This window comes from Schistosoma haematobium, chromosome 6 (genome assembly GCF_000699445.3).
Source record: "Schistosoma haematobium chromosome 6, whole genome shotgun sequence".
NCBI lineage: Eukaryota > Metazoa > Platyhelminthes > Trematoda > Strigeidida > Schistosomatidae > Schistosoma > Schistosoma haematobium.
This window is the reverse complement of record NC_067201.1, coordinates 9,076,919-9,090,628: the sequence shown is the minus strand read 5'-3', so window position 1 is coordinate 9,090,628 and position 13,710 is coordinate 9,076,919. Positions and strand designations below refer to the sequence as shown.

Genomic DNA, 13,710 nt, shown 5'->3' with positions numbered 1-13,710 from the left:
ACAGACCTGGTTGAACTCCACTGGTCACTGCTTCTCACTAGAACTCCAGGATATACCTCTTGATGCCAGTCACTAGTGAGCATATGTTGACTAATATCAGATGGGTTTTGTGGATATTATAGTAATTTCAATGGTTGAGACTGATAGGTCCTGGATTCGGATCCCATGAGCTGGATCGTGGATGAGCACTGCTGAGGAGTCCTACCATGGGACAAAACGGCCGTCCAGTGCTTCTAAGTTTTCCATGATGGTCTAGCTTCAATTGACTCCAGATCTCAACCATTGAAATTAATATTTTTTCGTTGACATCTTTTCTCTTCAATAATATCAAACAAAAAATGTTTTTTTAATTCTTCATTCATCTTAACGTATCATCCAATCAGAATTTAGTTAGTATTAGCCAATGATTATTAAAAATGTATTATTGTATAAAATATTTACTCGATTCTGATTGGTTAAATAAAATCCAACATTATCATTATATTTCATGTGTATATTATTGTAAATGATGTAGTTACATGTAAAACAAATTTGTTATTTTACCTTTTATACTACTGAAATGAATGTGGGTTTTTTTTGTTGTTGCTAAAATATATAAAAATCTATATTTAGAATCGGTTAAACTATTCATTTAAATTTATTTTTAAAAAAAAAGAAATTAATCAAATGGCAACTTTACCAAGTTGTATGTATTGGACATTTACAAATACTGGTTTATTAATACAAGATTGGTTATTAAAACCAGTACGACCAATTAATTTAAATGAAGCAATTCATCAATTACATTTATCATCTGTTATCTATTCTAAAAATCAATTTATGAATTCTATTGAAAGACTGAATAATGATAATACTACAACAACAACAACAACAATTTATAATGATAAAATACAACAAATTATACAAATTATATTTTATTTTAGTTTACCATTATTACCGGCTGCAACTATTTTATTTGCTATTGTTAATATATTTATTGAATCAAAACATTATACATGTCCAAAATATACTAGATTTACACGTCCTTATATACAAAATGTATCACAATATTTAATTGCATACTATATATTAACTTGTATTAATTCATCATTAATATGGTTAATTATATTACCACGTTATATACCAATGTCATTTGGATATTATAATATAATGAATAAGAATTTAACATCTTCATATATAGATATATTGAATGATAATAATAATAATAATACACCAAAATTTATAACACAATTACCAGCTATGTTAACAATGCAAATTGTATTACGTTTAACATTATGTTGGTTAATTATAGGTTTATTAATTAATCGTATTTATATATTAAATGAAATATATATGAATCCATTAAAAAAATCATTTGGATATTATATAAATTATTTATACACATTAATAAAAGAGAATTTAAATGATGATCATTGTTTAACTACACTGAATAATCATAATCACAATCATAATAATAATAGTACAGGTATATTACTGAATGATCATAAACAACAAAATCAACCAATCAAATCAATCTTTCAAAATTTATTCAAATTTACCGCCAATTTATGTTCAATACAAAAATGTCCAATATGTAAATCAATTAATTATAATTGGTCAGAAGATTATGCATGTTTTATTTGTAAACCAAATTCTAATACTTATAATAATAATAATAATATAAAAATATCAAACCAGCAAATAATTAAAAATAAATCAAAAAATGAAAATATTGATTTAAGTAGTATAATCAATATGAAAAAAATGAATTGTACTATAATTGGACGTTTAATATTAATAATAAGTTTATTAATTACATGTTCATTAGCAATTTGTTTACCACAAGTATGGTCATATCAATTAATTGGAATTAATTTAAAAATTAAATTATTTAATCAATATACAACAACTACTACTAATGTCGAACAAATTAGTAGTACTAGTATTAGTAGTACAAGTAGTAGTAATAATAATAATCATGAAAAATATTATCCAGCATGGCGTTTATTAAATAAAACTGGTCAAACATTATATGAATATTGTTTTTCAGCAATTAGTTTTGTTATACCATGTTGTACAATGATTGTATGTTTATTATTATTAATAATACGTTTAATTAAAATGAAATATGAATTCAATCATATAATATTACATAACATTCATTTTAATAATAAAAAAAATATAAAATTTAATCAATTATATATAAATATCATTAAATATTGTTTAATTTATTTAATACAAGATAGTATATTAATATTAATTATAGGTATTATACAATTATGTTGTACCATACCATATTTAATGACAAATTCAATTAATCGTTTAGAATGTTTATTAATTAATAATCAATCAAAAAATCAATTTATACCAAGTTTATCCTCTATAGCAACAACAACAACAGCACCACCACCAACAACAACAACACCAGTAATATCATCAACCATAGCAACTGAATCATTTTGGCCAACACGTCAAAATTGGTTATTTATAGAAATGAATAATTTATTTGGTGATTTTTTAATTCAATTAATTATTTTCTCTGTACATTTATGTGAAACAAATTATTTATTAATAAATAATTATAAATTTAATAATTTTGAAAAAAATATAATTAAATGTCAACATAATAATTATGAATTGAATGAATTAATGAAACTTCATGAAATCAATGAAAAATTTATTGAATATCAAGATAATTATGAATGTAATCAACATAGAGATGATAATGATAATGATGATGACGATGATATTGATGATCATGATAATGGTGACAGTAATGATGAAGATGCCTGTGTTAATGATCTTGATAATGACAATAATCATGTTGATATTAATATTGAAAATGGAAATAGAAAAAAATTATATACATATCAAATGAAAACACCAACAGATAGTGGACAAACAAGTAAAAATATATCACCATTACCTATTTCACATACAATATCTGATGTACTTTTATCACCAAAATTTCGATCGAAACAAACTATTTATAGATTAAATCAACAGTATAGAACACATCGATCTACACCATCAACATTACCATCTCCATTATTACAACGTATACCAGAAATCATAAATTACGACCCATCACATCATTATCAACAGCAACAACAACAACAACGTAATAATAATTGTAATAGTTTTACAACAAAATATCCAACGAATTCATATGTAGAACCAAAAACAAATATGGCTAGTTTAACATACTCACCAAGATCACGTCATCCCTGTCGATTACAGAATAAAATATTACCGCATGATTCAACCAAGTCAATTAATAATAATACTAGTATTCATATGTCGAATCCATCATCTTTAATTCAATCAACAAAATTGATCACAACACCAAATATGAATTTGACTCGTATTCGACAAAATCAACAAATAAGGAATAATTCACCACCACCATTACCTCCTCCACCGAAACATTTAATATATATGCTTGGAGGTGATTCATCAATCTATTCAACACCGCATGGATCACCACAACAGGCAAATACACGTAAACATATGATCTTAAATAGCCCTAACAACAATACTTCTAATAATAATAATATTTCAGTAGACTATTCACCAGATTTATTACATGTAAGTAATATTTCAAAACATGAAAGTTCAACAACTGGAAGTTTTCGACAAACTGATTCAGGTGTTACAAATATGGGTGGTTCATTAATTGATAGTGAACAATATGAACCAAATACAATCGTAACATAATTTTATCCTGACTAATTATTTTTTATGAAGTTGATCATTTGAAATGAACACACTTGACAACATCATGTTTATTTCCTGTCTTCTAGGTTGTAAGGAAAATTTATTCTTGTTTTTAATTTGTAAAGGATATATATAAATATACTCCAGTTTTTGTGACATGGACAATATCTTAGCCAAACAAAATGATGAATGTTTATCTAAAAAGTGCAATATTATGTAAAGATTGATTTGCTGTTCTCCTTTTATGAGACTATTTACAAGTTATATTTAGATTCTTCTAAAATAGACAACACAAAACAGCTGTTTTACAACTTATTCCATTGTCATTTTTAATGTTATATTATATACTACTTGTAAGTAAATTAATTTAATTAACTTCAATTTTAACCGAGAGATTAATTCAACACAAATAAATGATTTTATTCATTAAAGTATTTTTTGTAAATATGTTGCATAAACTATTGTTGACTTCATTATACCTAACGATAGTCTTCTGGCAAACTGAAGCCAATAAATTTAGGACAACCGTATGTAAAACAGTTATTAAGCACTGGGAAACACTGTGGACCACACGTTATCATTTTTAAAAATGGCTGAAGCTAGGTAATTCCATATTTGTTCTCCCCCTAAATAACTGATTAATATTTTTTTCTTTACAGGATCAGGAAATTCTGAGTTTAACATCATATATGGTCGTAGATGTATATTTTTAGTTGTGAGCGAGAACTGAAGGTCTTGAATTTGGTCATCAATGAGATTATGAATGAGTTCTTTAATGAGGTCCCATATTAGAACTTTACAGTTGTCCATTGTTTTCCAATTTTCACCAGTTTTCAAACCAAAATCAGTTCTTGGTGTAAAGCGTAAAAAGGTAAAATCAGACACCTATTTAACTCAATACTCAGCCAATCCCGTTTTTTGATGTTTTTTCAGCTAATCTCGATTTGTGGTGAAAGTTATCACAAAATAATTATTCCAAAAATAAACGAACAGCTTTTGAATGAAAAATGTCTTACTTAAAGAATCCCGGTTGATTTCTGTAATTTCATTAATAAACTAGTCAAATAACACGTAAAGATGTCGGATTCGAGTCCTGATGCAAACATCAACACGAATGCGGCAGTTAAATCCATCTGATGAGCTCGAAATAGAAGGTAAAATGCGTCTTAGTTCCCCCTGCTAGCCATAATTCATCTGTTTCATATGAAACTAATGATGAAATGGATATATCAAAGCGAACAGCATAAGATACACAAAGGCTAACGAAAATTAATTAGGATTGTTTGTCGAAGAATGTTGACTTTTATGTTCTTGAGATTTTATGATTCTTAATTGACATCATAAGCCGAATGAACTCAAGCTGTTGTCTTAATCAGTTTCAAAAAGTTTTTTCAGTCAGTGATTTGGTTGTTTCTCTCAAGATTCCAGGTATGTCACATTGACGGACGTCAACTCGCAAGTAACATATATGTAGGTTTTTTCGCTGAATAGCTTCAAACCTTTAACATCTGTAGTGTCCCAACAGGTGGAATTGATAAAAACTGTAATGACTTTTAGTGACCCTATATCTGGCTCACGTTAAATCCTATCCTGATTTTTATCAAAATATACATCCCTCTGACCCTCGTGTATTTTTGTCGACTTAATTCGCGTTAGAAAATAACGGGATGAAATAAGCTAAATACGGGAATGAATTTTGAATATATATATTTCATACATTTATTGATCCGAACAGACAGTCAGAGAAACGAAGTGAAGAAAACGAAGCGAAATGAACCCAAGTGACACTTAGCGGAGTTGGATCACTCGCCTTTTCCGCAGCGCGTCACTTAGTTTCATTTCGCTTCGTTTCTTTATATAACCCAAATGTTTTGGCATTAAAAGAGCCAATAGTTCTTTAGAGTGCAGAGCGCCCTGAAATATCTACAAAGTTATCATAATGTTTCGTCAGATACCGCGATCAACAGAGTAGAATTAAGAGAATGAGTTAACAGCGATATATTTAAGCACATGGTTAGGGATAGGCCAAAGTATATATATTATTGTGTCATGCAATGTATTACGTACAAGTGGTACATATAAACAACACATAGAACACAAATATAATTTCGTACACAACCTTACACAGCTAAGAAAGATACAATATTCTGTTGAAAATACGGAACTTATGAAAAATTTTCTATCAAAATATATCCAAACATACTGTGCACGATGTAAAGTTACTTAAACAAGTGACCAAAATCCAACGTGATTTATAAAACTTGATCTACACTAATAATAAACTGAGCATACATGATACCAATCACTTCTCAGTGATCGATCAGTTGTAAATACATCTCAACTCTGATTAGAGGTCAGTCACAGATCGAACAGCTCAGTGGTCGATGACACATGAACAAATCAACTAGGGAGCACCTTGCTATCGTGTGTTAAGTAACATGAAACCTAGATCAAACAGTGTTTTTTGTTGACTACCTCCAACCACGAGAGATATCAAGTCACTTAGACTGGTGACCATATTACAATTCGATCGATAGGATTCAATCAATAATAAAAAAGCTAGACTAACCAAACAAGATATTGGTTACTAATCAATGATAGTTGATTAATTAGCCCTTAGCTCGTTGGATTTTTATGTATACATAGCTCATAAAACCACATAGGGAAAATTTTGTGGATTAGTGTTAAATTTCTATATAGTTACTAACTAATTACCAACAAAGATGTTTCTATACTGATAATCAACACAATTTCTTATCGTAACATTGATAAATATACATAGTAATTTATCAGATTACATTTATACAACCATAGTGATGGCTATCATAAAATGGGAAATAAAAGTTATTAACTAATATCCTACATAAATGTTAATCCGGAAACTGAATTCCTGTTTGGTTGTTTTTTTGTATAAGATAATCTATATTACTTATGAGTATCTAGATATAAAGATTATAAAAGAAAGAAACTTCATTGATAAGAAAATGTTATTTCATTGTATTGGGTGTCCGTTTCACAATATATATGTGTTGTTTATTATTTTGTCTTAACTAAAATTGTGTATTGAATATTGTTCATAGTCTAATTCCTAAACCCCCTCTAATCCATCCGTCTACATTTATGTTGTAATGAACTGTCTCTTTTTTTCCTTAGAAAAAGTTAATCACGGTATATCTAATACACCCCATTCTTTTGATAACCTGTTGGTAATAGTTTATATATTATGAAGTCAAATGAAAAGCTAAATTAACCCTGATTATATCGATATGAGTAACTGTTCTATGCGCTTACTGTCAAAATCAAAATTAATTAAGATAGATAAAGATTATTATCAGAAGGGGTTTTATGGAGATTTTAGAAATCTCAGTAGTTGAAATCATGAGTCATTTGAGGCTAGATAACCATGGAAAACATGGAAACACTGGACGGCCGTCTCGCCCTAGTATAGGACCCCTCAGCAGTGCGCAACCGCGACCCGCCCCGATGCGAGACTCAAACACAGAACCTATCAGTCTCGCACGCGAGCGCCTAACCACTAGGCCATTGAGCCGGCCGGCGTCCAACAATGTTAATGGGTAACTTCAACCAGTCCACAAAATCGCGCCACTGTCACCATTGTCTTTAGTGAGCTAAAATCTCACAACAAACCTGGTTGAACTTCACTGGTCACGTCATTAACAGCGTTGGATGCCGGCTCAGTGGTCTAGTGATTGGGTGCTCGCGCACACTGATAGGTTCTGGGTTCGAATCTCGCGGGGGTCGTGGAGTCCTGCACTAGGGCGAAACGGCCGCCCCGTGCTTTCGTGGTGGTCTAGCTTCAATTGACTCATGGTTTCAACTATTGGAATGGAGATTATGTAATTATAATTGAAAATGCTATTGTAGAAAATTGTACAGTGAATATTTGGGTGAGACTATAATTTATGGATGAGCCAATCAAAAGCGTTTGAGGGATTTCAAGGTCACAGCGCCAATTTCATCACCTGATGCTCAATGTACGATCGGTTGACAGCGGATTTTAGCGAAGCTCATTTATTTCTGACTGCGATAATCAAATGACTGCTGTACCGTGTGTAGACTACCGTGATAAGATTGTCTTTCGATGTTATTTATGTTGGAGGAAGAGTCTGCTACCATTATAAACTAAGCGAACATCAATAAGTTGAATGATACGGGTTCAAATCTCGCAGAGAGTATCAGCTGACTCAAAATTGTAGATGTGTCAATAATGACTGCCGACTAATATGAAATATAGATAAAGTAGGATTTTCTATCAACTAATCCCATCCATCTAACAACTCAGTATAATTCATATAATGTTGAATCACTTAGAACAGTCCTTACATTGTAACTTGATCCATCAAATTCGATCAGTACTAAGAACGACTAGACAAACATGGAATTTTTGACTACTCGGTGATCAAACAACTGTAGATAAACACCAATATTATTTTCAATTAACTCATGATCCCAACTATGGGATTTGCTATAATATCCTAAAATATCCCTTCTGATAATAATCAATGTATGTTCACTAGTGGCTGGCTTCAAGAGTTATTTCCTGAAGTTCTAACGAGAAGCCGTGACTCATGGAGTTCAACCAGATCTGTTATGAGATAACAAATCACTGAAGATAATGGTGGATATGTCGCTCAATACCATCCAATGCTTCCAGGTTTTCCATAGTGATCTAACTTCAATTGACTCATGATCTCAACTATTGAAATTACTATAATATCCACAAAAACCCCTTCTAATAATATCAATATTATTGTTGTAATGAAAAAGAAAAGAAAAACGTTTTACTATGGCGACAAAATAACAAATAAAGTTCATTAATTCTGATTTTCAAGTGTTACATTAGGTATAATCTAATGTTCATACATTTAAAATAAAAACATTTACAAAATTTCATTCAAAATGTTACGTTCATAACGTATACAGCTTTTATTCTACTCTCTATTTGTGAATTGATTATTAGTGAAAATATACTTTGAATAAAATGAAATTCTTTCCTAATGACCTAAGAATAAATCCATTATCATTATATTTGTTCAATAGTAGTTCAATTTATCTGATCCTTAAAGATTACATTCCTCTATTTAACGGTGATATACATATATCCTGATTCAGTGATCCAGAGGTTAAGCGTTTGCGCGTGACTGCAGGTCTTCAGGTTCGATTCTCAGTTGTAGTCATATAGATGAACCCTGCTAAGGAGTCATATACTAGACCGAAACAGTTGTTCAATCCTTCCAGGTCTTCAATGTTTATCTGACATAGATCACTTCATGAATCCGTAAATACACAAAATAACAAAGTTGTTTACGTTCATTAATTTGCTAAATTGTCCAACCAAATCTGTCAAATTTCATGATTATTATTAAACGAAATGACTCGAACAAATTTCAGTGAACAGAACTTTTGCTCTACAATAAGAAGACCTCCGAGGTAAGGAACAAATCGTTAGGACCTCTGGAAACGGGTGTAGATCATAAGCCGAAAAAATTGTTCCAAACAGTATTATGCTAACTGAAGGACATGACGACAAATAATGACAAGCCGAACATCATCGATCAACGTTATCAGCCTATAAGAAAAAGGACTAAGAATTCCAAGGTTATGTTTCAGATCAGAAGAGAAAACAACGAAAATAACCATAAAGGCAACAACCGCAGTTATGAAAAACAACCAACCAAATTTCGGATCAACAGAACAAGCTGTTAGTCAATTGTGGAGAAATCGTAACAGTTTACTTCATTTTGAAATACGTCTTGATGATTTTCTTCATAAGAACGATGAAATCTTCACAACCGATCCATCCACCCCATAAATCATAATACCTCCAACAGCTCTTTCTTTTTATTGGGGTTACTAGGCTTCAGTAATATCTGAAAAGTTTCAGTCACTCACTTTTCTGTATAGTTGAAAAAATCATCTTTGAGTTAGTTTGATACCACTAGTATCGATTTAATAGTTGTTTAAATGACATGTATTGCTACTGAAGATCCAATCTGTAGATTCTTCAGTTCTACAAGATTATTAGGTCTTTTGAATAGCTTAAACTTTCATTAGCATGAATCAAGACTTCATGAGAAGACATTTCCACACAGAAAGGCCATCACTATTGACAAAACTAATTTACAAACACAATTATGTGTAGAAAAAAAATGGATCTTTTCCTTTATTTGAACAAACCCAATCCAAAGATTAATCATTGTTTCATAGAATCCTTTAATTGTGCATAGTTTTAAGATTTGTCACAGCTTTCCTGTCATACCATGTTAGTAAGATAAAACTACGGTACAGACCAGTGATATTTCATTCGACTTATTATCCAACTAAAAATCATTTCATAACAGTACTTTTTAATAATATTCACAGGAAAAAGTGGATATTTGTTTTCACAATAATTGAATCTAAATTATATTGTAGTGAAAAGAAACACGGTGGGGACAAGCGAATGTATTTCAGCACAAAATTACAGAATCTCTTAGTAAAATCTGAGGACCATACAATAACTTCTTCATCTGCAAAATGTCAATTGTCTCAAACTTGATTGTTCCTTTTGCAAAATGTCAATCAATCGCTTCAGACTTCATTGTTCTTTCGTTCCCACACAATTGTTCTCTTTTATTCGATCTTCTTAACCTTCTGCCACCAGGCAATTCACTTCCGACTGATGATACATACTACTTATATCTATTGACATCACTTACACACACCACACTCGTCCCCCCTTTAAAGCAGTCATTCTTGCGGTGGTTCTGCTCTCCGTGCCATTTCTTTTTTTCTACAGTCTGTGCCCCACCGTCCGTCAAAATTGCGGGTTCGTGGCGCTCCGACCTTCATAGCTGCGTTGACCTGTTGGGCCACCAATAAATACCCACCCGGGACATCTGACGCCTGCGATCCAGCGACCTGCTGAGCCATCTACACCCTATGTCCGCCCAGCAGCCACATGTCCCACAGCTCCCCTCCGTCGACAGCGCCCACTACAGCCAATGCCACCCCGCCAGGACACTCAATACGACATCACCTCCCCGCACCAGACCGCCCCAACTAGAGCCTCGGCTTCAGGCTCGCAACAGCATCCACAGAATAGCACTCTCCCCCCTCCTGGTTGCCAGCGACACCAAATGTTGTGAACGAGAACAAACAAGTGGGGACAAGCGAATGTATTTGAACACAAATCTACAGAATGTCTTAGTAAAATCTGAGAACCACATCATAAATAATTCATTTGCAAATTTTCAATCAATCGTCTCAGACTTTATTGTTCCTTCATTTCTACACCAAACTTTCTCTGTTCTTGTCCGCTCTTCTTCGATTGTATTAATCTTCTACCGCTAGGCATTTCACTTTCGTTTGATGATACATACTACTTATATCTCGCGTCATCAGTAGCACACATCACAATATAACGTCATTTTAAATAAATGGCCAGTAGATAATTGTTTCGATCTATTATGGTAATATCACAACTAAATATAAAAGATTATGAACAATGGAATAAATCCTGACATCCATTTAATAATAATGATGAGACATATTCATGTTTATGACATTGGTTTCTTGTCATTTACATACAGTTTAAATGAACAAATATTCAAGCATTTTCATATTTTTGCGAAAGAAAACGTTGAACAAAAAAATATTTTTCCCTGGAAAAATTTCAATCTCACTAGACCAAGTTAAGTGGACGATTCAAATAGTTTTCAGAAACATTCAGATTAACCTCTCTATATTAGTGAGGTAGATTTTTGTATTCAGTAAGATTACAGAAGGCAAATAGATACCATTTTTATTTAGCTAGTGTATGGTTAGTTGAGTTTTATGCGTTTGTACAGTTATTTATTAGCATTAAACGTTGTTAACGTTGATAAACACTCCTCAAAATAATTATCAATTTTATATTATAAATTAAATTTCCTATGTTCGGTAGTTGAAGGAGTCGGTAGGAAGCCTTGAATTTTACTTTCGAGCTAGTCAGTAATTGTCAGAAAGGCATACCTGTAATCTTGAGATAGCTGATGCTCCCCTATAGGATTCAAACCTCCGTGACTCAGTATTACAGTCTAGGACGTTACGACCAACAACTGATCTCTTTCAAGATTTCAGGTTACAACCATTTTAGGACGCACACAACTGTACAATACCGTACTACCTTGTCCATTAAATATGACAAATGAGGTCCTTAAGATGCATATCAATGTTATCCCTTTTTAAACACTTCTCAATCTTGACAACGGATTTGTCAAACTTCTGTTTTCACTGTTTATAATATTTTATGGCTTCCTTGGAGTTTAAGGATCAAAATTACTTCATTTTCTTACGTTTTATCATTTCTTTATCATTCCGAAGCCGTTCTCACATCACCATGTAACATTCGAAGAATAAAAACAGAATCACAAAGGTCTAAGTCAGGTTATTGTATTGGATGATCTAGTTTGTAATCAAATCACATACCAGCAACTTACCAAAAATAATTGCTGGATATGAAGAGTCATATTCATTCGGGCACACATGATCCCTTAACCGCCTAAGGATGTCCATATCAGTTTATTGAATATGTACATTATATGATAATCATGGACTATTCCCACTAAATACTAAGCCACATTGTTATCAGACATCCTCTTTACAGGCTTCCACAGCATTCATTAAAATACTTGATCACCTTGAAAACAACTATCATTTCTCTCATCAATAGTCTATAACATTTCATGAATTTCCCGTGTAAGAAATTTACACAACATATGACTATAAATATCACGTTAACTCATTATTTGTATATTCATTGAACAGATCATATACACAAAAAAGATTTGTAATATATCAGAAGGGGTGTGGTGGATATTTTAGTAATTTTAATAGTTGAGATCATGAGTCTATTGAAGCTAGACCGCCATGGAAAACGTGGAAGCACTGGACGGCCGTTTTGTCCTATCGTGAGACTCCTCAACAGTGTGTATTCATCATCCCGGTTCGAGAGATCCGAACCCAGAATCTATCGGTCTCGCACGCGAGCGCCTAACCATTAGACCGCTGAGCCGGCATCCAACGGTACTATTGCCTAACTTTAAATAATACACGAAAATGAGCGACATAGCCACCATTATCTTCAGTGATTTGCTATCTCACAACAGACCCAGTTGAACTTTACTGGTCATGGCTTCTCACTAAAAATCCAGGGAATACCTCTTGAGGTTAAGCGCTCGCACAAGAGACCGATAGGTCCTGTGTTCAAATCTCGCGAGGCGAGATCGTGAATGCTCACTGCTAAGGAGTCCCACAATAGGACGAAACAGCCGTCCAGTGCTTCCGGGTTTTCCATGGTGGTCTAGCTTCACTTGGTTCATAATCTCAACTATTAAAATTTGTAATATACTTTTATTAAAATTAACTCATCAAATAAAGAGATACTGTGGTGTGTGCTACTTATATTGACATAAGTAGTATATTATGTTAGTCGGGAACAAAATGTCTGGCAGTAGAGAGACAAGGGGATCGAACAGTAAAGGATCGAAACAGAATGCAATTTGTATGAAAATGCAAGAACAATGAAGTCTGAGTCATTATAAGACAACTGATGGACATTTTGCAAATTACGTATTTACTTTATGGTTGTTAGATTTTATTACCAGTCCTGTAATTTTATGTCAAACACATTCGATTGTCACCACCCGTTTTCTGTTCACTACAATATAAATAAAGTCTATGATTTAATCGTTCAATACACAATGATACAACATTTAGAATATCATGAATATAAGAGAGCTTTTTCTCATTTATCCGTTTCCAACATGATATTTCATAAGATTTGATACATCAGTGTCTAAGCTTATTCAATGAATGATGCATCATAAACAATGAAATGCATGAATAATAATAATATTTATCAACATTTAGTTAAATTTTGTTATTATTTCTATTGTATTAGTGTTCTTTTGAATAATGATATATACTTTGTACATTTTATTCATTCATTCATTCATTCATTCATTCGTTCAT

General features: G+C 32.1%; 1 protein-coding gene across 1 annotated transcript; it reads left to right on the top strand.

Annotated features, from left to right (window-relative positions):
* Nucleotides 1–522: 522 nt before the first annotated feature.
* Nucleotides 523–4,684, top strand: MS3_00008464 (uncharacterized protein). Its single transcript, XM_051216801.1, has 3 exons — nt 523–4,299; nt 4,356–4,567; nt 4,602–4,684. The coding sequence occupies exon 1, from the start codon at nt 667–669 to the stop codon at nt 3,694–3,696; it is 3,030 nt and encodes a 1,009-aa protein (XP_051065418.1). The 5' UTR covers nt 523–666; the 3' UTR covers nt 3,697–4,299; nt 4,356–4,567; nt 4,602–4,684.
* The last annotated feature ends 9,026 nt before the right edge of the window (nt 4,685–13,710 follow it).